This window comes from Oryctolagus cuniculus, chromosome 17 (genome assembly GCF_051225735.1).
Source record: "Oryctolagus cuniculus isolate XC-2025 breed Fujian yellow rabbit chromosome 17, ASM5122573v1, whole genome shotgun sequence".
Classification (NCBI taxonomy): domain Eukaryota; kingdom Metazoa; phylum Chordata; class Mammalia; order Lagomorpha; family Leporidae; genus Oryctolagus; species Oryctolagus cuniculus.
Genome location: NC_142883.1, coordinates 56,177,487 through 56,198,630, shown reverse-complemented (window position 1 = coordinate 56,198,630; position 21,144 = coordinate 56,177,487). Strand labels below are relative to the sequence as shown.

Below are 21,144 nucleotides of genomic sequence, written 5' to 3'. Positions count from 1 at the left end.
AGGGAAAATGGATAGAAAAATAAGCTAACAGAAAAGAAAGACATAGGAGCAAAAAGAATAAAGTTAAGAAGTCAACTGAGATCTGGGGTGAGAAGGGGAGATAGAAAGGAGCAATTAGATCCAGATAGGAAAGACTTTGTGGTTTCTAAGGCACTTACCCCAGCATAAACTTTTTTTAAAAAATATTTTATTTATTTACTTGACAGGTAGAGTTACAGACAGTGAGAGAGAGAGAGACAGAGAGAAAGGTGTTCCTTCCGTTGATTCACTTCCCAAATGGCTGCTATGGCCGGTGCTGCGCAGATCCGAAGCCAGGAGCCAGGTGCTTCCTCCTGGTCTCCCAGGCGGGTATAGGGGCCCAAGCACTTGGGCCATCCTCCACTGCCCTCCCTGGCCGCAGCAGAGAGCTGGACTGGAAGAAGAGCAACCGGAACTAGAACCCAGTGCCCATATGGGATGCTGGCGCCGCAGGCAGAGGATTAACCTAGTGCACCACAGCGCTGGCCCCAGCCCAGCATAAACTTTTGTAATCTCTCTGGCAGTTCCTTTTGGTCATAACTGAAAATAGACAATAGCAGTGAACTGTACTGTTCATAAAATGGAATGATCTGGGCTGCATAAAAAGCAGCAATGGCAACACTAGTTTCATGTTCAAGCAATGGAGATGAACATATGCTTGAAATATGAGAGGAAAATATTGAATGTGGATTTACTTAAAAAGAAAGGTACAGGATGACAAAAAATTGGACTGCCTAAAGACAATGATCCAAGAAAAGCTAATACCAAATATACCAACAATATCCAGTTAGAAAATAGAATGTTTAAAAAGATTGATATAATAGATACAAAACCAAGAGGAAGCTAGGAATATATCTAACTAAATAAGCAGACTCTATGAAAACAAATACAAATGTTAATAAAGGAATAACAAACACCTAAGCAATGACATGGCAGCCCATATTTATGAGTATGAAGACTCAAGATCATGAAGATGCCAAATTCTCCCGTTAAGCTAAGAATTCAATTAAATTCTAATCAAAAGTTTCATGGATCTGGACCTGGCTAAGCTGATTCTAAAATTTACATAAAAAAGTAGAGCAAAGAATAGTCAAGACAATTTTAAAGAAGAGGGGCTGACGCACTGGGCTTTTATAAAGCTACCACAATTAAAAGACCAAGAACCGCAATGGGGCAGATTCAAAACGTCCATGCACACACAGAAACTGATGTACGACAGAGGTAGTAAAGCAATTAGCAGCAAGAGCATGGGTTAATAAGTGAATGCTGCCAGGAACACTGGACTTCCATATAGAAAAGAAAGTTAAGTTAGATTTTCACCTCAAATAACTCACAAATATAAATACAAAACACACACAAAGATTTTTTGAAAGGCAAGTTTAAACCTTGTTTTGTAAATAGGAGTTCTTCATGACTTCAAGGTAGGAAAATATTCCTTTCCAAAAATAAATATCACCAAACCCCAAAGGATAAAACCTATTGGATTTAATTCTATTATAATAAATACTTATGTATAATAAAAGACTTCCGAACAAAAGGTTAAAAATAAGACAAAAACAATTATCTGGATGTAAAGAAACAAAAGGTTACTCTGAATAATCAAGTCCATGGAAAATTAATTAGAAAGATAATACTTAATACAATAGCAAAAGAATATGAATAGGCAATTCATAGAAGGGAAAACCTGTTTAAAACACATATGAATTTCTATACCTTGCCATTAGTCAGGGAAATGCATTTGAAAAGTGAGATACATTTTAAAGCCATCTGACTGTCCAAATGAAACACTAAATAACAGCAAATGTTAGCAGAGATCAGGAAAAACAAAACCTGTGAGAGCCAATGCTTTATGGCCTATCAAATATTTCTCCTTTCTAATGTACAATGTATCTAGCTTAAAAATATGTTTTCCAGTCTAATGTAGAAAGGGCAGCCAATGAGGTATCAATCTAAAACAATTGGCTAACGATTCCAGGACAGTCTCTTCCATTCTTCCTTGCTTTCTTCCTTAATGTATAAAGCTGCATGTCAACTTCAACCATGAGGTAATCTTCACAGAGGAAACACTAACAGCCTGTTTCTGATAACTAAATTTAATTCTTGATATAGGCATTGTCATTCATTACATAGAAATATGTCAGTACAAACACTGTGGAGAGAAATATGACACTATCCACTCAAACTGAAGGTAGTCATATTACTTAAACTACCATCTACATTTACAGGTACATACCCTAAAGAATCTGTAACTTAATTGAAGGTGTTAAAGAGACATGCAAAAGGGTATTCATTTTTCTACTATTTATAAAATTAGAAATCACCTACATTAGGATTACGTTTAAAATATATGGTATATTTGGGGACTGCATTGTGGCACAACGTGTTAAGCCACAGTCTGAAATGCTGGCATCCCACGTGGGTACCAGTTCAACTGCCGGCTGCTCCACTTCAATGCAGCTCCCTGCTAATGTGTCTGGGAAAGCAGCAGAAGATAGCCTGAGTGCTTAGGCCCCTGCACCCAGACCGGATAGAGTTCTAGGTCCGGGCTTCAGCCTGGCCCAGCCCTGGCTGTTATAGCCATTTGGGGAGTGAACCAGCAAATGGAAGATCTCTGTCTCTCCCTCTTTGAATCTCCCTTTTCTGTAACTCTCCCTGATAAATAAAAATAAATTTTAAATACACACACACACACACACATATATTTAGTACATTTAAACATTAGAATACTACATAGCATTTGGGATAAATTAACCCAAACTATATTTTACAGATGTATATTTACAAGGACAAATCTTAAAAACACATTAAATAAAACATACTATGAAAATGCATATAGGATAATTCCATTCATAAAAATTCTGAAAATCATAAAGTAATTTTATGTTTTAAGTAGGGAGAAATATGTGTATGGAAAACCCAAAGAACCGAGCTGAAGGAAACATTAGATTTAAGGTACTACTTACACCTGTAGAGTAAGAAGAGATTTAACCACATTTAAATTGTTTAAATATAGATACAGAGTAATGATGTCAAAACGCTAATATATTAAATCTGTGGTCTGGTTATACTGTTATTCTTCCATATTTTAATTTGATAAGGAGAAATATAGATAGATATATAGAAAGTGCTCTTGTCTGCTGGTTCAATCCCCAAATGTCCACAATAGCCCACCTGGCTAGGGCCAAAGCTGGGAGCTGGAAACTCAATTCAGGTTTCCCATGTAGGTTGCCACTATGTCTCAGGATCTGCATTAACAGGAACCTGGATTCAGGAGCCAGAAATAGCTTTTTTTTTTTTTTTTTTTTTTTTGACAGGCAGAGTGGACAGTGAGAGAGAGAGACAGAGAGAAAGGTCTTCCTTTGCCGTTGGTTCACCCTCCAATGGCCGCCGCGGCCAGCGCGCTGCGGCCGGTGCATCGTGCTGATCCGAAGCCAGGAGCCAGGTGCTTCCTCCTGGTCTCCCATGTGGGTGCAGGGCCCAAGCACTTGGGCCATCCTCCACTGCACTCCCTGGCCACAGCAGGGGCTGGAAGAGGGGAATCCGACGCCCCGACCGGGACTAGAACCTGGTGTGCCAGTGCCGCAAGGCAGAGGATTAGCCTAGTGAGCCGCGGCGCCGGCCCAGAAATAGCTCTTAAACCTAGATAATCTGAAGTGGGATGCAGGCATGTTCATGGGTTCCTAAATTACTAGGGTAAACACTCCCATAATTTTCCATATATTTGAAATATTGCATAGATTACAAAAGGACTAACTTAAGAAACTAGAAAAAAGTTAACAAGAATAATTAGAAGAGCAATCAGAATGAAAATCCACCCCCCCAACAAAAACAGAAAAATCAAGATAGAAAAGTAATGTAACAGAGTTCAGTGAAGTCAATAAAATTGATAAACCTCTATGCAGACTAGCAGAGAAAAAAAAAAAAAGACAAATTATCAGTATCAGGAATGAATAGGAGAGGAGTAAAAGAGAGGTAATATTACCACACATTCTAGATATTAAAAGAATTTTAAAATGAGTACTATGAATAACTAACTATTCCAATAAATTTGATAATTTAGATGAAAGGAACAAATGTCCTCAAAAAGAAACGAACTACCACAGATCACTTGAAGAAAGAAATAATTTGAATAGAATTCTTTCTTTGAAAGACATTGAATTTATAGTTAAAAATCTTCTCACAAACTCCAAGTTGGCTTTACTAGTAAATTCCATCAAATATTTACAGAAGAATTAATACCAATATCATACAAAATCTTCCAGAAATTTGAAACAAAAAAACAATTTCCTAACTCTTTCGATGAGATTAGCATTGCACTGATTAAAAAAAATTTTTAAAAAGAAAAAAGGTTAAGAAGCTAAATTTTAGCAATTTAGCAAATTGATATATAAAAATTACCAAGTGTACTTCCCCCAGAAACACAAGGTTGGTTTAACATTTGAAAACCAATCCATGTAAAAAAAAAAAAAAAAACAAAAAAAACTGTAGGAGTCTGCAATGTAGCATAGCAGGTAAAGCTGCCACCTGTGATGCCAGCATCCCCTATGAGTGAGTGCTGGTTCAATTCCTGGCTCTCCACTTCAAATCCAGCTGCCAGCTGATGACTAGGAAAACCAGTGGGAGGTGGGCCAAGTGTCTGGGCCCCTGCCACCTACTTGGGAGATCAGAATGAAGCTCCTGGCTCCTGGCTTCATCCTGGAACAGCCCCAGCCATTGCAGCCACCTGGAGAGTGAATCAGTGAATGGCAGACTTTCTCTATGTCTCCCCCCCCACCCCGCCGTAACTCCAAATTTCAAAATAAATATTTTTTTGATAAAAATTCACTGAAAAGTAAAAAATAAAAAACCTTGTGAGGAATATAAAACATTTGGAAAATGGATTTTAACAAAAATCTGATATCCCTATCCTGATTTTAAAAACAAAACAAAGGAGGCCAGCGCCATGGCTCACTTGGTTAATCCTCCGCCTGCGGCGCTGGCATCCCATATGGGCACCGGTTCTAGTCTCGACTGCTCCTCTTTCAGTCCAGCTCTCTGTTGTGGCCTGAAGGGCAGTGGAGGATGGCCCAAGTGGTTAGGCCCCTGCACCCACATGGGAGACCAGGAGGAAGCACCTGGCTGCTGGCTTCGGATCAGCACAGTTCCAGCCGCTGTGGCCATTTGGGGAGTGAACCAACGGTAGGAAGACCTTTCTCTCTGTCTCTCTGACTATAACTCTGCCAAATAAATTTTAAAAAAGAGACTAATTCCCTCTAGTCTCTTTTAAAAATAAATAAATAAACAAACATAACAAAACAAAACAAACCTTCTCATCAAACTAGGAATACAAAGGAACTTCCAGAACCTGGTTAATAACATCTATGAGGGGCAGGTGCATCTCTAGAATCTGTGACCTGAAAGGTCAGCCCCGCCCCCCGGCACCCTGTCCCAGGAAGTGCTGCTGCACCCCAGTCACATGGGCCCAGAGACTGGCCTTCCTCCTTCTGACTGTGAGAGTACATGGCCTCCAGGACTCTGTCCAGGATGGCAGAGCCTTGTGCTCAGCTTCAACGATAAAAGGAGCCCCTGGCCCACAGCCCCACGGTGCCTGCCCTGCCTTCCCCATCGTTGCCCAAGTCACGGGGACTCCTTGATAGCCTTATGTCCAGCCCAGACTCCAAGGTCAGCAGGAGGGCCCCATCTGTAACCTTCCTGGGAAAGACGCATTCCCTCCAGGCAGCAGGGTTGGAGCCACCAACCAGACAACTGTGCCAGGTTTCGGTCTCTCAGTATGAGGGTGTCTGCAGAAAACAGCCCCTAAGCCCTGACCATCTGTCCAGCCATGGTATCCACAGAGTCCCTGGCTCCCCACCTGAACAGGTGCTTGGCAGGGACCCAGCAATTTAAGACCCACAGAGGCTTGTTTGACTTCCAGAAGTGGAACACACAGAGGCAGCTGTGACTTTGACCCTCCCCAACATGGGACCCTTATCATAGTGTATGACCTGGAGTGAGGAGCACAAAAGAGTGGGGGGACCCTGGGGAACCCCCAGCTGGCTGATCTCACAGGGCCCTCCAGGTATCACTGGGATTCAGGAACACCAATCTCCTAATGATGTTTGTGTTTTCTTGACTATTTTGTGGTTTTGTTTTCCAATCTGGCTGGCCCTGGGTCTGCTCAAACTCCTGGCTGCTGGGCTCCAGTTCCAACGTGAGGGTGACCGACAGCAGAGGTGGTGTTCACTGCTGGCTCAGCAGCCACCTTTACAAAGGGATCTGCACAAGGGCAACCACCCCTGTTCCCAGCCATGACCTCCTTTCTTCTCTTGGTTCTGTCCCTTCTGTGCTTCCTGCCTTGGACCTACGTGAGATGGGCCACCCCCAATCGCATTCCGAGCTTTTACTCCCCAGAACCCACACAGCTTGTGATGGTTCTATTGGGTGAACATCTGGCTCTCTCTTCCAGCCTTGCCCAGCCCTCACTCCGCAGGCAAAGAGGCCAGGGAACCCATCAGAGATGGGAGACCAAGGTCCCCGGGGCAGGTAAGAACAGAGGGGCTGGGAGATCACTCAAGTGCAGCAGGTGAGGCCAAAATGATAGTTGGGGGTGGGGGGGAGCCACACTCCTTTGGGCCACAGGTTAGGCAGGACAGGATGGATGGGAGGGCCCCCAGGCCCTGCGGGTCCTCAGGGTGCTTCCCAGGCAAGTCGGCCTTAGCAGCACCAACCCCTATACATAGCTTTGACAGTCAATCTGTAGGCTAACAGTCCTTGTCTGCACTTCTGTTTTGCTGCCATGAAGACACTTTGTTTATGTGTAATGTTTATATATTTTAAAGATTTGTGCCAAGAGTATATTCAATAAAAATCTGAATACCTTCTTCAAAAAAAATCTATGAAAAACCTACAACTAATGTAATCTTTAAAGGTGAAAGCCTGAATGCTTTCCCGTAACATCAGCAAAAAGACAAGGAAGTCCACTCTCACCATTCCTATTCAACAACATATTTGAGGTTCAAGCCAGTGTAATGTAGCAAAACAAAAATAATAAGACACAGGGGCCGGTGCTGTGGCACAGTGGGTAAAGCCACCACCTATAGTGCCAGCATCCCCTAAGGACGCTGGTTCAAGACCCGGCTGCTCCACTTCAGATCCCAGTTGTAGCCTGGGAAAACGGTGTTAGATGGCCCCTGCACCCACATGGGAGACCTGGAAGAAGTTCCTGGCTCCTGGCTTCAGATCGATGCAGCTCGGCCATTACAGCCAGTTGAGGAGTGAACCAGTAGATGAAAGACCTCTCTCTCTCTCTCTCTCTCTCTCTCTCTCTCTGCCTCTCCTTCTCCCTCTAACTCTGAGTTTCAAATAAATAAATAAATCTTTAAAAAATAATAATAAATGGCCAGTGCCGCAGCTCACTAGGCTAATCCTCCACCTGCGGCGCCGGCACACCGGGTTCTAGTCCTGGTCGGGGCGCCAGATTCTGTCTCGGTTGCCCCTCTTCCAGGCCAGCTCTCTACTGTGGCCCGGGAGTGCAGTGGAGGATGGCCCAAGTGCTTGGGCCCTGCACCCGCATGGGAGACCAGGAGAAACCTGGCTCCTGGCTTCGGATCAGCGCGGTGCGCCGGCTGTAGCACACTGGCTGCAGCGGTCGTTGGAAGGTGAACCAACGGAAAAAGGATGACCTTTCTCTCTGTCTCTCTCTCTCACTGTCCACTCAGCCTGTCAAATAATAATAATAACAACAACAACAAACATCCAATTAGGAAAAACAGAGTATACTCTTTATTCACAGTAAACATGTTCTAAAAAGGAAAATTCTAATAGACTCTATAAAATATCAATTCTTCCCCCTATTTAACCTATAAATTCAGCATAATCCCAACGGAAAATCCTTGCAGTTTCTGTTCGTTATTTTGTGTTGCTGAAACTGACAAGCTCATCCTAAAATCCATTTGGAGATGGAAAGAACCAGACAGAACCAAACAACCTTTAAAGAACAAAGCTTAAGGACTAACACTCTCAGGGCTGACTTTCTATAAAGCTCGAGTGGTCCAAGCAGCAAATAGTGCAGAGACAGAGCAATGGGACAGACCATGTTGTGAGAGAAGAGACCCTTTTATGTATGCACAACTGACTTCTGAAGAAGGTGCAAAGGGTATCTACACGCAAAATCTAATCAACAATATATATCCTTATCACATAAAGAAACTAACTTTAGATGGATGATTGCTATAAATATGATACTTAAAACTACAGAACTGCCATGGCGGGGGGGCGGACAGAAAATCTTGATGACCTGCGGTTAGACAGGACTTCTTTGATACCACATCAAAAGCAATAAAAGAAAAAAACTGAAAAATTGGGTTATGTCAATATCAAAAACTTTTGCTCTCCAAAGAACACTCTCAACAATAAGAAAAGGTAAGGTATAGACAGGGAAAAAATACCTACAAGTTACACTGTGATAATAAGCTGGCATTCAGAATATGTTTTTTAAAAAAATCCCCAAACTGAATAACAGAAAATCCAACTTTAAAAAGTGCATATTTGCTGGGGCTAGAATTGTGGCATAACTGGTAAAACTGCAACACCAGCATCCCATATGAACACTGGTTCATGTCTCAGCTGTTCTACTTCCAATCCAGTTCCCTGCTAACGGTCTGGGGAAAGCAGAAGATGGCCCGAGTGCTTGGGGTCCTGCCACCCATGTGGGGGTCCCAGATGAAACTCCTGGCTCCTGGCTTCAGCCTGGCCCATTCCTGGCCATTGTGGCCATCTAAGGAATGAACCAGCAGGTGGCCGATCTCTCCTTCTGTCTCTCCCTCTAAGTCTGCCTTTCAAATAAATAAATCTTAGATAAGACAAAAACCTAGATAAACAGAAACATCAAAAAAAAGATATACAGTTAGCATATAAATACATGAAAAGAAGTTCAACATTGCTAGTCATTAGGAAAATGCAAATCAAAATTACAATGAGATTTCACTACACCTCTGTTTGAATAGCTCAAAATTTTAAAGACGTCTGTATTAAGTGTTCAAAAACATATGGAAGAAACAGCCCTCATAAGTTACTGTTGGAAATATACAGTGGTACAACTCCCCTGGAAAGCAATTTACCCCTACCAAAATACCCCACCACTCCACTGCTGGGTACTTATCCCAGGGAAATAAAAGCCTATTTCCATACAAAAACTTGTGCAGAAACGCTTACAGCAATTTCATTTACAACAGACAAAAAACTGGGGATTGGGATTCAAATGTCCATCAGTAGGTAAATAAGTAAACAAACCGTGGCATATCTGCATAATGGATTATGACAGACTACATTGAGCAGTAAAAGTGAATCAACAAACAAACATGGTACAGCATGAATTGATAATAATTGAGACAAAAAATAAACCAGGAAAAAAGTACATGCTTATGATTGCACTTATATAAAAACTTCAGGAAACTGAAATTTATCTATAGTGGCAGAAAATGGATCAATGGTTGCCTGAAGGCAGGGACAGCAGAGGACAATGTACATCTGGGGCACAAGCAAACTTGTGAAAGATGGGTATAGTCATTATTTTGATTTTGGTAATAAATCTGTAGGTATGTACACTTGTTTAAGCATATCAAATTATATATTTTAAATATATGCAGCTTATCACACATCAATTCTACCCCCATGGGTGATATTTATAGCTTACAAGGAGAAACGAAAGAGACAAAAGAGAGGTAGATGTAGGGACAGAAAGGGGAAGGTGATTAAATTTGCTAATATCACTGCCTTCTTCAATTTGATGAACTTCTAAAATCATAAGCTATTCTGAACAATACTTTATGCACTAGAATTAATTTTCCAGCCTCAAAAGATGTTTGAAATAAGAGTTTACTTGCTACTAAATTCTGGAAACTGGTAAACTAAAAGGCATATTTAAATGATTCTAGGTTTCAGTATTGATAAGACAAATAGTAAACAGAGGCTGTTTTGTAAGCTATAGGCTTTTAAGAGTGACTTCTATTATGCAACACTGTCAAGCTCTTCTTTTTTCCTATCTACAAACTCTAAAAATGACTTTCAAAAACTTATGCAACTAAATGTCCTAATAACTTATCCAAATCAAATCCAAGTTGAACTTCAGGGTTTTTACCTTAGTTTAGCCATTCTAGAAATAAGTACAGATGGTTAAAGTCCATGACAAAGTTACCACTTCAGTATATATTACTCCCTGCTCTGAATAAAGCTCTAGAGAAGGCTTGATATTACCCAGTGGCAAGATTAATCTCTACATTGTGGCTGCAAGGAAAAGACAAAGAACACCTCAGAAGCGCCAACCTTTTGATTGGTGGCTGACTAAACCACACCAAAAATCCGAAGTCTTCTGGGCATACAGGTTGTATAAAATATAAAATGAAATCCCTAGAGAATCTCTCTATCTAAAAGCACTTTCTCCTTCCCAGTGGTAGGAAGGAGAGGTAGAAAGGCCTGAATGCATACTTTCATTTCACTTTTTTTATAAACCTATAATCTTGTGGCTATTATCAGAACTGAAAGTCATGGCACACACACACACAAAAAGAGGATGCTTTCAATGATAATTTCAAATGAAAAATGTTTCTCTAAGCCATCATTAAGTCTATTTAATATTTAATATTTGAAACCTTAGTGACTTCAGAAAACATTTTCATAACTCACTCTTTAAAGGTTGGATGATTCGAACAGGATCTGTCTCCCCAAACTTATACAGATGTTTAAACCTCAAAGTCTTCTGTTAATGGTTAATGGATCAATGTTGCTATTTGATGGATTAAAGGCGGCTGACTTGATCTAATCATGGCATCTGGGTCACTGAGGGCTTGCCTTCAGAAAGTAGTTCCCATGAGAGAATTGGTGATATAAACCAAGTGGGCTTCCTATCTCTCTCTCTCTCTCTCTCTCTCTCTCTCTCTCTCTCTTTCCTTCCCTCCTTCCCTCCCTCCCTCCTTCTCTGCTTCCTAGCTTGCCATATTACTTTCCATCTGGCATCCTCCAGCATCACCAGCCCCAAGAATGATAACTTTTAAAGAGTATTTGAAATGCTTAACAGTTCAGTTCAAGTCCTACTCAATGGACTAAATATCACAATCTTTGCTTCCAGGACTCCAAGAAGTACTTGACGATTTACAGTTCTATCTTCACCCAAGGCTCTCATTCACTTCCTTTTCAGGTAATGAGATGGCTGGGAATGAGTAAGGGGATTGATGTGATAAGCAGAAGTGATAACCCAAGTTGGGAAACAGAGACCCAAAGAAGAATGATGATCATCAGATTAAGAAATTAAAAGCTCTAGTTCCCACACAAAAATCTCAATAACAGCAATAGAAAAAAGAATTTTAATGCAATTATGAGCATAAATGAGGACTGTAGGTGGAATCAAATAAACATTAGCATTAAATGAAGATACATTTGATAACAGAAATGAGTAAAAGTTAATAAAACAAATAGAAGGATAAAGAAAGGCCAAAGAGAAAATCTAAATTAATAACGGAAATGCTGATATTTAAATCAGCTATTTTTTAGGTACTTTTAGAAAATATTTGTACATAAAGAAAGGAAATATGAAATTCACAAATGACAGCAACAAATGCTAAAATATGAGACGCTGCCCTTAAAAAATGAGTGGTAGACGTTAATGTACAAATTATCATGACTATCTACAAAAATATTAATAACATCACTAATGTACAGCAGTTAACTGAAGATTAGAATCTAACTCTACCATTCTCTTATTTGTCTCAATTAGATATTCATTCATCAGCTAAGGCCCAAATATTATATTCCTACCTCTCTGAAGAGTGCACCATAAAACTGAACAATGTATGGGCAATCACTACTCCGCATTACTACATCCAAATCCATAAGAAGTTGCTTTTGTTCTTTTTCATCCACTGTTGACCGAATTCTCTGGAAAAGAATGACAAAAGATGTTAAAAAAAAAAAAGGAAAAAAGAAATAGTTCTAGAAATCTGAAAAAAATTTCTAACACAAGATTGAAAATTACCATGGAAATTTCATAAAAACCAACCAGACACAAAAATTATCATCTGTCCTTATGCTTTATAGGAAAGATTTTTATGGCAGGAAGTTTAACAAAATAGCATCTGTGACTTCTTTAAAGAGCACAGGGCTCTTTAACCACAAGCATTCACAAATGATGTAGGGAGTTTTGCAACAAAGTTCTTAGGCAGTGAAAATTAACCCCCACATGCAAATATAAAGAAAATCAGAATAAATGCTAACAGTTTTCATGTGGATAATTCATACAAACTTTTAGTCACCATTTAGAACTGTGTGAGATCTAGGCATCCAACTCAACACATCCCTCTCAGCTCCCTAGCATCCACACTCATTAGATGGGATGCAGTTCAGAACAACAAAATGTGAGTGCTAGCACGGGGCAACACACAGACAGAATTCAGGTTTCCCCATCCCAAACAGAGACACTCTCTCCCTTCAGTGCACTTTCCGTACGTTAAAAACAAATTATACCTGACTGTCCAACTCGAGAGTCAGCATGCAGAACAGTTTAAACCTGGAGAAGAATGCTAAAACTTAGGAGACAAAGTGCTCTTTTTCCATTCCTAGGCTGATGAAACCCTCCCCCACACACTGTGTCCCTGGTAAATATCCCTAACCACACTGTACTACAACTCTGCATGTTCCTAAAAAACTGTTGGAAAACATTAGTGCTCCCATCCCCCACCTCCCATCCAGGAAGAATGCAGTACACAGAGGCGATCAGAGGGACAGTTCCCACTTCTCTAGAGAGAGGAAAGAAAATATTAATATGGAATTAACTTTTAATATCACAGCATGCAAGCAACTTCTGTTCTCATCAAAAAAAAAAAAAGCTCACAATGTCACATCAACACACTGTGCACGATACATAGCACATACTTACAAGGCAAGTTAGTATGACAAATACATAAGCTGGCATTTTGTCTTCCAAAGACTTTGAGGTATCTGTCCTTGATGCTCTTGAAAGGGATGATAGCAGTCAATTAAATTCTTGAGCCCATTTTACAAAACAGAAGCCAGAGGCATAGAGAAATACAAAAGATGTATTCCATGTGACTTGAGAATAAGTAGTTGTTTGAGGAATAGAAGGAGGTTCTCTCAGTTTCATTTTTTGATACTACATGAGGAATTTCAATATACTCAATACACTCCAAATATATTCAATATACTCCAAATACAAACAAATTCAATTTTAACCCTTAAAATTTATAGCTTACCAGCTATAGCATTTCATACCAAATAAAAATTATCTAAAATCTATCTTATATACATTGATTTTTTTGAAGTGTTCACATTGAGTATCATTGGCCAGATAAACAAAGAAAGAAATAAGAATGGAAAATAGAAATAAGGCTGGTTCTATTAAAGTTAACAAAGTCCACTTCAAAAAAAGATAAAGCTAACAAAGCTAACAAAGTTCTTTTCTTCCCCTTTCTACCCCTCCCCACTCTCTCACATCTACATTTTCAGAATTTGCTAATAATCTTGCTTTTAAATCGATATCAACACAAATGTTTGCTCAAAAAGGATATTTTTTAAAAATCAATTAGCCCAGAGATGTAACTTGTGTTTCCTCAAAACATGGTGTTGTACTTTCTGTAAACATTCTAAATACATTTATTCTTGTTTGGAAAACATAACTTTAAAAGTATGGCTATGGGAATACTAGCTCAAGAAGGTGATTATTTTTAAAAAGATCTTATACAAACTTAAAACAGACAAGGAGTTGGAAATTAAAGACATGCAAGAAAGAAAAGCCCAATGACCCCTTTTAAGTTGGGAAACATTTCCACCTCCTAAAGAACTCTCATTTTTTCAAAGGTGGGAAAAAATGTAGTTTTCCCCCTATTTTTGCATAAAGATATACTGGCAAATGTGAACATATACACACTTATAAAAGATATCCTCTTTTGCTAGCTCATTTTTTTTTCCTAAACTGGCTACATAGTTTTCTAAATTACATTTGTACAAATGTTACGTCTCAACTCTTGAAATGCATATTACAGTTAAACTCTCAATAGTAATCTTTTGGGAGCTAATTCCAAAAACCCTGCTGTGCCACAGAAAGAACACGTGCTACTACATAACCCAGGAACCTAACTGAATCCCCACATCTGACTGATATCCCATATTCACACTACCCCGAAGGAACCGCTCCTAAGCGGAATGCAGAAAGTTTCTGGCACAACTCTAACGTTTGAGATCATCAGCATGGCAGGAAAATCTATTCACCTATAACATTGCTTAATGCCACTTCCAGCAAGAAATAGACTATGGAGCAGCTGAATGGCCTACTGTTTTAACACCAAATTGATTGTGCTCCTGGATGCTCTTCAACAGATCAACACCGCCTCATGCCCTCCAAATGTTCTGTCCAAGTATCTGGCAATGCGCAGAAGGGTAGTTGCTGACATTACATCTGAATTACTTCAAGATATTCTCTAACTCCACAGGGATATCCAGGGCAGCCCTCTTTTGACACTGACACAATTCTCTAGCCTTATGACCAAATCCTGCCAATTTGTTGGTACTCATCAGGGAAAGGGGTAGTGATTAAAAACTAACATTACTAAGTCTGAAAATTTTTCCAGTAGGTAGGGAACATTGTTATAATGGAAAGGGACTGTGGGAATTAAGAAAACTGGATCCACTGCAGGACGGGGAGTGGGAAGGCCACAGAGAAGACGCAATAGGAAGACAGGTGAAATCAGTGTGTTCTATCAAGGAGCACTAACTGGACTCCTGCTTACTGGGATAAAAGCAGCAGGATCCAGTCATAATGATAACATGTTTTTGTTTCCCTCCCTTTTCTAAATTTGTTTCCAGGGATAGGGAGAGGGGAGAAGAGGAAAGAGTATGATGATGAACCAATTGCTACTAGGAGGTAAGACAGGGAAGACTCAAATGTGATAAAGAGGAAAAAAGAAGGCTGACAACACAATGGCTTAAGGAAGAATTATAGAAAAAAATGAGCAAGGTTCACAGTACTTCTTAAGAAGCAGATCACCAAGCAGCATGGTGCTGAGTGATAAATAAATACCTAGCTAATTCTGATAGTGGTCCTTCCCACTCATTGATTCACAGTCAAGTCTTCTATCTCCAAGTCAAGGTTCTCAAAGATATCCCAGTTGCTAGACAGAACAGGCATATACCATTTACCAAAGCACCAGGCCCTGCTTTGAAGTGATCTACTCTGTGACTGCCTGTGTCCTGACGTGACAACCACTGACTCATTCCAGATGAAACCAAACCCAGTTTTTCTTGCTACCAAGTGAAGCTATAAGAAAAGGTAAGGCAACGGCAAGCCATTTCTCCTGAACAACGTGTATGAAGGGGCACTGTGGTTACCTGATTCCATTCTTGGCTGGAGAAAGGGAAAATACATCATCGTATATAGACTAAGCAAAGAAAACTGGTAACAAGCCACATACACTCTTGATTAAGAACAGCAGTTCCACAGCACTGACAGATGTCAGTTCTGAAGATCCCAGGCTAAAAAGGATATGAGTCATCAGCAATCATACCAGTAAATCAAGAATTGAGGAATCCAGAACTAAAGTTAGAATGCAGAGCTGTAGTAGACAGATTTGAAAGTGGCAACATCCTCAAATAAACTTACAAAAGTGCTACTCGTTCTAACTGATGCTATTTTTGTTTTGTTTTAAAATGGAGAGAACGTATGGGGGAATGAGATGTAGGGAGAAGAAATGGGAAAACTAATGCAGAATCAGGGCTCTAAGTTCTCACAAGAGGAACTCTCCTCAGGTTTCCACATGGCTCAGCTGAGAGTCCTGAGGGCAGTACAGCAGGAGTCAACAAGAAAGTCACATCCTTCTGCACACTTCATCCATAACTGCTTAAAGTAAGTTAGAATAAGGTGTGTGAAAGAGAAGACAGTTCTTTCATCAGAAATTAGGGCGTGAACAAAATGAAGCTTATCAAGGTGATGAATTCAATAAATATAGAGTAAATCAGTTAGGACTTCAGAGATTCTTCCAGGCACTGACTAAAACAATTTGAAACGGGATAAAATAATGCTAGCTACTAGTATTTTGGCCATTAGCAAGGCAGAGTGTCATCTTCAACTTATCAGTAACCAGAAAGTATTTACGTTTCAGCAAAGCTGTACAGGATCTGCTGTCACAATTAGCTAAAGCTTGCAGGTCAGTGCATAAGCACCTACTGTCACCTAAGCTTTCCACAAGTACTTACATTCCATATTTCAAATAACTGCCAAATGTCTTGCCATATTAGTATGATGACTAGAACAACCAATCCCATAACAAGAACCAACCAGAAACTCTGTGATGACAGCTGTCTACTTTTTGTACCTCTGGTAGTGTCTTATTACCCATGCAGAAATCCTATGACTGATACAGGAGCAAACACGTCACATGGGACCTTTGGTAGAGCTCACCTCCACAGAAACCTGTGATATAACAAAGGTGTAACAATAGTACAAAGGACAGGTTATTTTCATTAATATAGCTGTACTAATGATATTTTGAAAATGCACTAGTTTCTGCAATCTATAAACACAATACTGCTGTGACATAAATACAGCCTTGTTCATTAAATGGGCCTTGGGAAAGACCCTCCTAGGGTTAGTGTCTAAATAAAAGTTGAAGCAAAATGTATTTTCAGTTGACAACTGACCTAAGTCAGTGATAAGGGGGATAAAGGCACAAGATCACAGTCAGATCCCAAAATGCACCCCCATTCTGATCCTTACCAAACAAAAATTGTTACCCTCTCAGAGAAATGGTCACAACTCAGTTCTTACACAAAGTTGGAAACTCCCAGAAATCACTACAGCACCCTGATATGCTAATACCTTCCTCTGGGCTATAGGAAATCTTAGGCATTCCATTTTCCTAATTTGTGAAACAAAGATTCTATATCCCTGATGCATAAACTCATCCTTAGCCTAAAAATGTCACACACAAAAATGCCCATGATACCTTACAATGCATTAAAAAATACAAAATATGGGGCCGGCGCTGTGGCATAGTGGGTAAAGCCTCCGCCTGCATTGCTAACTTCCCATATGGGCGTCAGTTGGAGACCCAGCTGCTCCACTTCTGATCCAGCTCTCTACTATGGGCTGGGAAAGCCACAGAAGATGGTCCAGGTCCTTAGGCCCCTACACCCATGCGGGAGACCCAGAAGAAACTCCTGATTCCTGGCTTTGGATCAGCCCAGCTCCGGCCATCGCAGCCATTTGGGGAGTGAATCAGTGGATGGAAGATCTCTTTTTCTCTTTGCCTCTGCCTCTCCCTCTCTATAACTCTGCCTTTCAAATAAATAAATCTTTAAAAATATGTGGTATATATTTCAAATATTGGTTCAGATGGCTCCTATGCAGAATGAGGTTAAGGTAAGATGGGTTCTTCTCCAAATAACCATACAAATTCAGATATAGTTCATCACAATTCAGTTATATCAACAACAAGATGGTAGAAAGTTTCAAAAACTAGCTATACAGAATGTTCACAAATATACAATGGTTGATTTAAATCCACCAAAAGCAACCATTTCCATAGTATCCAGGTGGACCCCTAACATTTCCTATGCTGGTGACCCAAAGCCTTCTAATACGGCTGGATAGCCTCCATTTCCTATTCCTTACATCAACCAGAACAGAACTGATTTTGTCTATTTTTATTAGTTAAGCTCTACATACAGGTCTGGCAATAGAACCCACAGTCTGGAAACCCCTAACTTGGAGCAATAGCAAAATAAACACATGTGTACTGGGAGTTCTAGCTCCAACTACACAAAAGACCTGAGTTCAAAATCAAGGCTGATGGAGGGCAGCCCTTCCATCCTTGGAATCTGGGAATTCTTGGAAGTGCTCACTTACGCTTTTCATACGGAACACCATAGCTTTTAAGCAATATTAGGGAGCATAAAATAGTATGGTTCAATCATGGATCTTATAATTACCATATATGATCTAGTCAATCAAACAAAACCATAAGATACTGGAATCCAGTCTCAAAACATAGCCATGTGATTTGGATAATCAAATATTATCCTATGGCCTTTAGAAACAAAAAAACTGCCCAAAAAAGTCACTCTATACCATCAAAAAGGAACTTTTCCAATTTAAGACTACTGCTCTCAAATACCATGCAAGTGCTTTCAGAATAAGCCACACTTATTTAATGTTTAAACACGAGAATGAAACTCCTCCAAAGATTACGGGCCACCACAGTTTGCACTGAAATCACTCAGCAATGGGACTTCCGACACAGCAGAATGGGTGGGGAGGGTGAGAAAAACCAAGGCATATATTTACTGATCCCTGACTTCCCCTACGTGCCAGAACATCTGTACCAAGGAGGCCTACCTAATCAGCAGATGAAATCTCCACACAGCTCACAGAAGGGCTAAGATGTAGGCTGCTGATACTGAGAATGAATGGGTCTGGTCCTTCCCACCAAGCACTGGCAAAAGCAAGCTCTCAGTTCCAGGTCAAAGAAAGCAAAATCCAAATACCAAGAGTGGCAGGAATGTAGAATCAGGATCAAGTTACCAGGCCAGGATCAGGAACAGAGATGTCAATGAAACAGTAGAACTGAAAGAGTAGAGGGTCAAAGGAACAACACAAGGTGTGCAAAACACTAACAGGAAGAAAACACAAGATCACATCACTTAGGCCTAAGCACCTAATCTCAAATAACTGATCTATTTTTCTGATAATCCCAGATAACTCAAGCAAAACACGAAAAGGTCATCATAATGATCAACAGTAACAGCCTTAACATAATATCCCCACCTACCTACCTACCTACTATTTGTTCCGTTCTCCATTGAGAGGACACTTTTACTGTAGCACTAACCCTTCAAAAAACAACACAAACTCCATTGGCAGCCATCTTTAGGGATGGTAACTAAGTTCCCTTGTATTCTCTCATTCTCTTTCTTTCTTTCCCACTCTCCCATGTTTTTTCTCATAGTCAAGAAATCAATCTGGGGCCAGCATTGTGGCACAGCAGGTTAAGCCACTGCCTGATACACCCATATCCTATATGAGTACTGGTCCAAGTCCTTCCTAGCTGCTCCACTTCAGAACCAGTTCTCTATTAATACACCTGGGAAAGCAAGTGAAGATGGCCCAAGTGCTGGGGCCTCTGCTGTCCACATGAGAGACCCAGCTGGAGTTCCAGGTTCCTGGCTTTGGACTGGCCCAGTCCTGGCTTTTGCAGTTATTTGAGGAGTGAACCAGTGGATGAAAGATCTCTCCCCTTGCCCCACTACTCTGCCTTTCAAATAAGTAAATAAATCTTACAAACAAAGAAGCCAATATGTACATGAGTTTACTCAAAAACAACAGGGACACTGCTCCTGTAGGCCTTCAGGATTGACACAGCAGGCAGGATCAGGGGGATGACAACCATTAAGATTGGAGTCATTCTTTCCTCTATGAGCAATCTGCTTGTAATTCCACTCAACTTGAGCCCATGGGTCTGAATTGAGACATTTTATCTGCTCTTTCTAATATCCATCTCTTGCCCACTAGAATTTGCTTTGATATCCTGATTTTGACCACCTATTGCCCAAACATTCCTGAGTGTTTCTCCCCATCTGAATTTCCCTAACCCTAGCTCAGCAAACTAATCCTGACTGCTTCTTCAAATATTTTTGTCTCAACACTGGAGTTTACCAAACTACAATTAACCCTGCCAGAGGGCTATGCAGAGACACCTACTTTACTCTTATAGATAGGACTCATCAAGGTCTAACTTTTGTTGTGGTTACTTCTCTGTCATGTAAGATGGGGCACTTAATGAATGTGTTTGCAGAGGATGCTGATCAGAGTCAAAAGTAAATCCCTGGCCAAAGCTGAAGGCTGTCCTCTCCAAACTTTAGGACATCCCCAGTGAGGCAAGGGTTTTGCCCCGGGCAACCCTAAGACTCATGCCAGCACAGGTAGACAATGCAGTAGTGTTACTTCCATTCACAGAAGAGCAAACCCTCTTTCCCCAGGTATGGACTATTAAACCTGAAGGGCTAAAAATGTCCAGATCTTAAGTCCTAACCCAGAACCTCACTAGGTATGGAAAACTTTCCTTAGGCCAAAGATCAAGAAATTGTTAACTACAGAACTATTTCAAGCGTGCTTCTCATTTTACCAAAGGCAATGGAAAGCTCTCAGCCAAGGAAATCATTGTCTCACACTTTCTCTACATGTCAAATGTCAAATCTAATTCCTCCCTAATCACACATTACTTCTCTATGTGTATGATTGTCAATCTGATCTTCGTGTCTAGGTGATTAGGTAGCAAACTCTCTCAGGTGTGATGGATAAATCAATAGTACATTTTAAAATCCACAGAAAATGGCATGGATCAGTCCTCTATTGATATCAAGTTTTAATGTATATCAGTGCAAAAATACTTATTCCAGCATTAATCAAGCCATGGAAGCCAATGGTTAATCTCACCTACATCTTACTGCTGTGTTATATTGCCACCCTTCTTCATCCCAAATCGTTACACTTGTTCAGGAATTCAAGGGAGTAAACAGAGGTAGATAGTACCATAGAATTGATACAATGGTAGTCAGACTATAGTCCCACAACTGCCTTGAAAGTACTTCTTAAGAGAGTGGGATTTTCAACAACATTCAGCCAGGGCCCTCATAGAAGCCACTGATAGGATCAGATTACAAACAGAGACCAAATTTTTCCTATTTTCACTCTTAAGTTCATTCAAACTTTGAGTAAAACTCATACAACTCCAAATGTCATGAAATTAACCACTGAGGCAAACTATTTTAAATGTCAAAATCAAGCTCCTTCTTTACCCTGAAAGTGTTAACCATGAATAAGCCTATCCATATTACTAAAACATTTTATAATGTTGGCCAACATAGTTTGAAGCTCACAAGGCACAAACTGAAAACAAAAAGTCATTTTTAAAAGTACTTCCCTAGAATCTGAGAGAAAAGGTTACAACTTTGACTATGTAAGAAAACTTGCCCCTAAGGTCCAGTCAGCTGAAACTGGATGTCATACTGAGAGAATACACAAGACTCATCCAGGGAAGTCTGAGAAAAAGGACTCTTTCCACTCTCACTGTAGCAGCGCAAACTAGG

The 21,144-nt window shown here is 40.3% G+C and overlaps 1 protein-coding gene across 5 annotated transcripts in view; it reads right to left on the bottom strand.

The window, feature by feature from the left end:
* Window positions 1-21,144, bottom strand: part of MAP2K4 (mitogen-activated protein kinase kinase 4) — a 122,140-nt gene that overhangs the window by 38,853 nt on the left and 62,143 nt on the right. For all 5 annotated transcript variants that reach the window (XM_017348962.4, XM_002718920.6, XM_089317693.1 and 2 more), the window contains one exon: window positions 11,809-11,928. In XM_017348962.4, coding sequence (XP_017204451.1) covers window positions 11,809-11,928 — 120 coding nt within the window. The remainder of the gene's footprint in view (window positions 1-11,808; window positions 11,929-21,144) is intronic.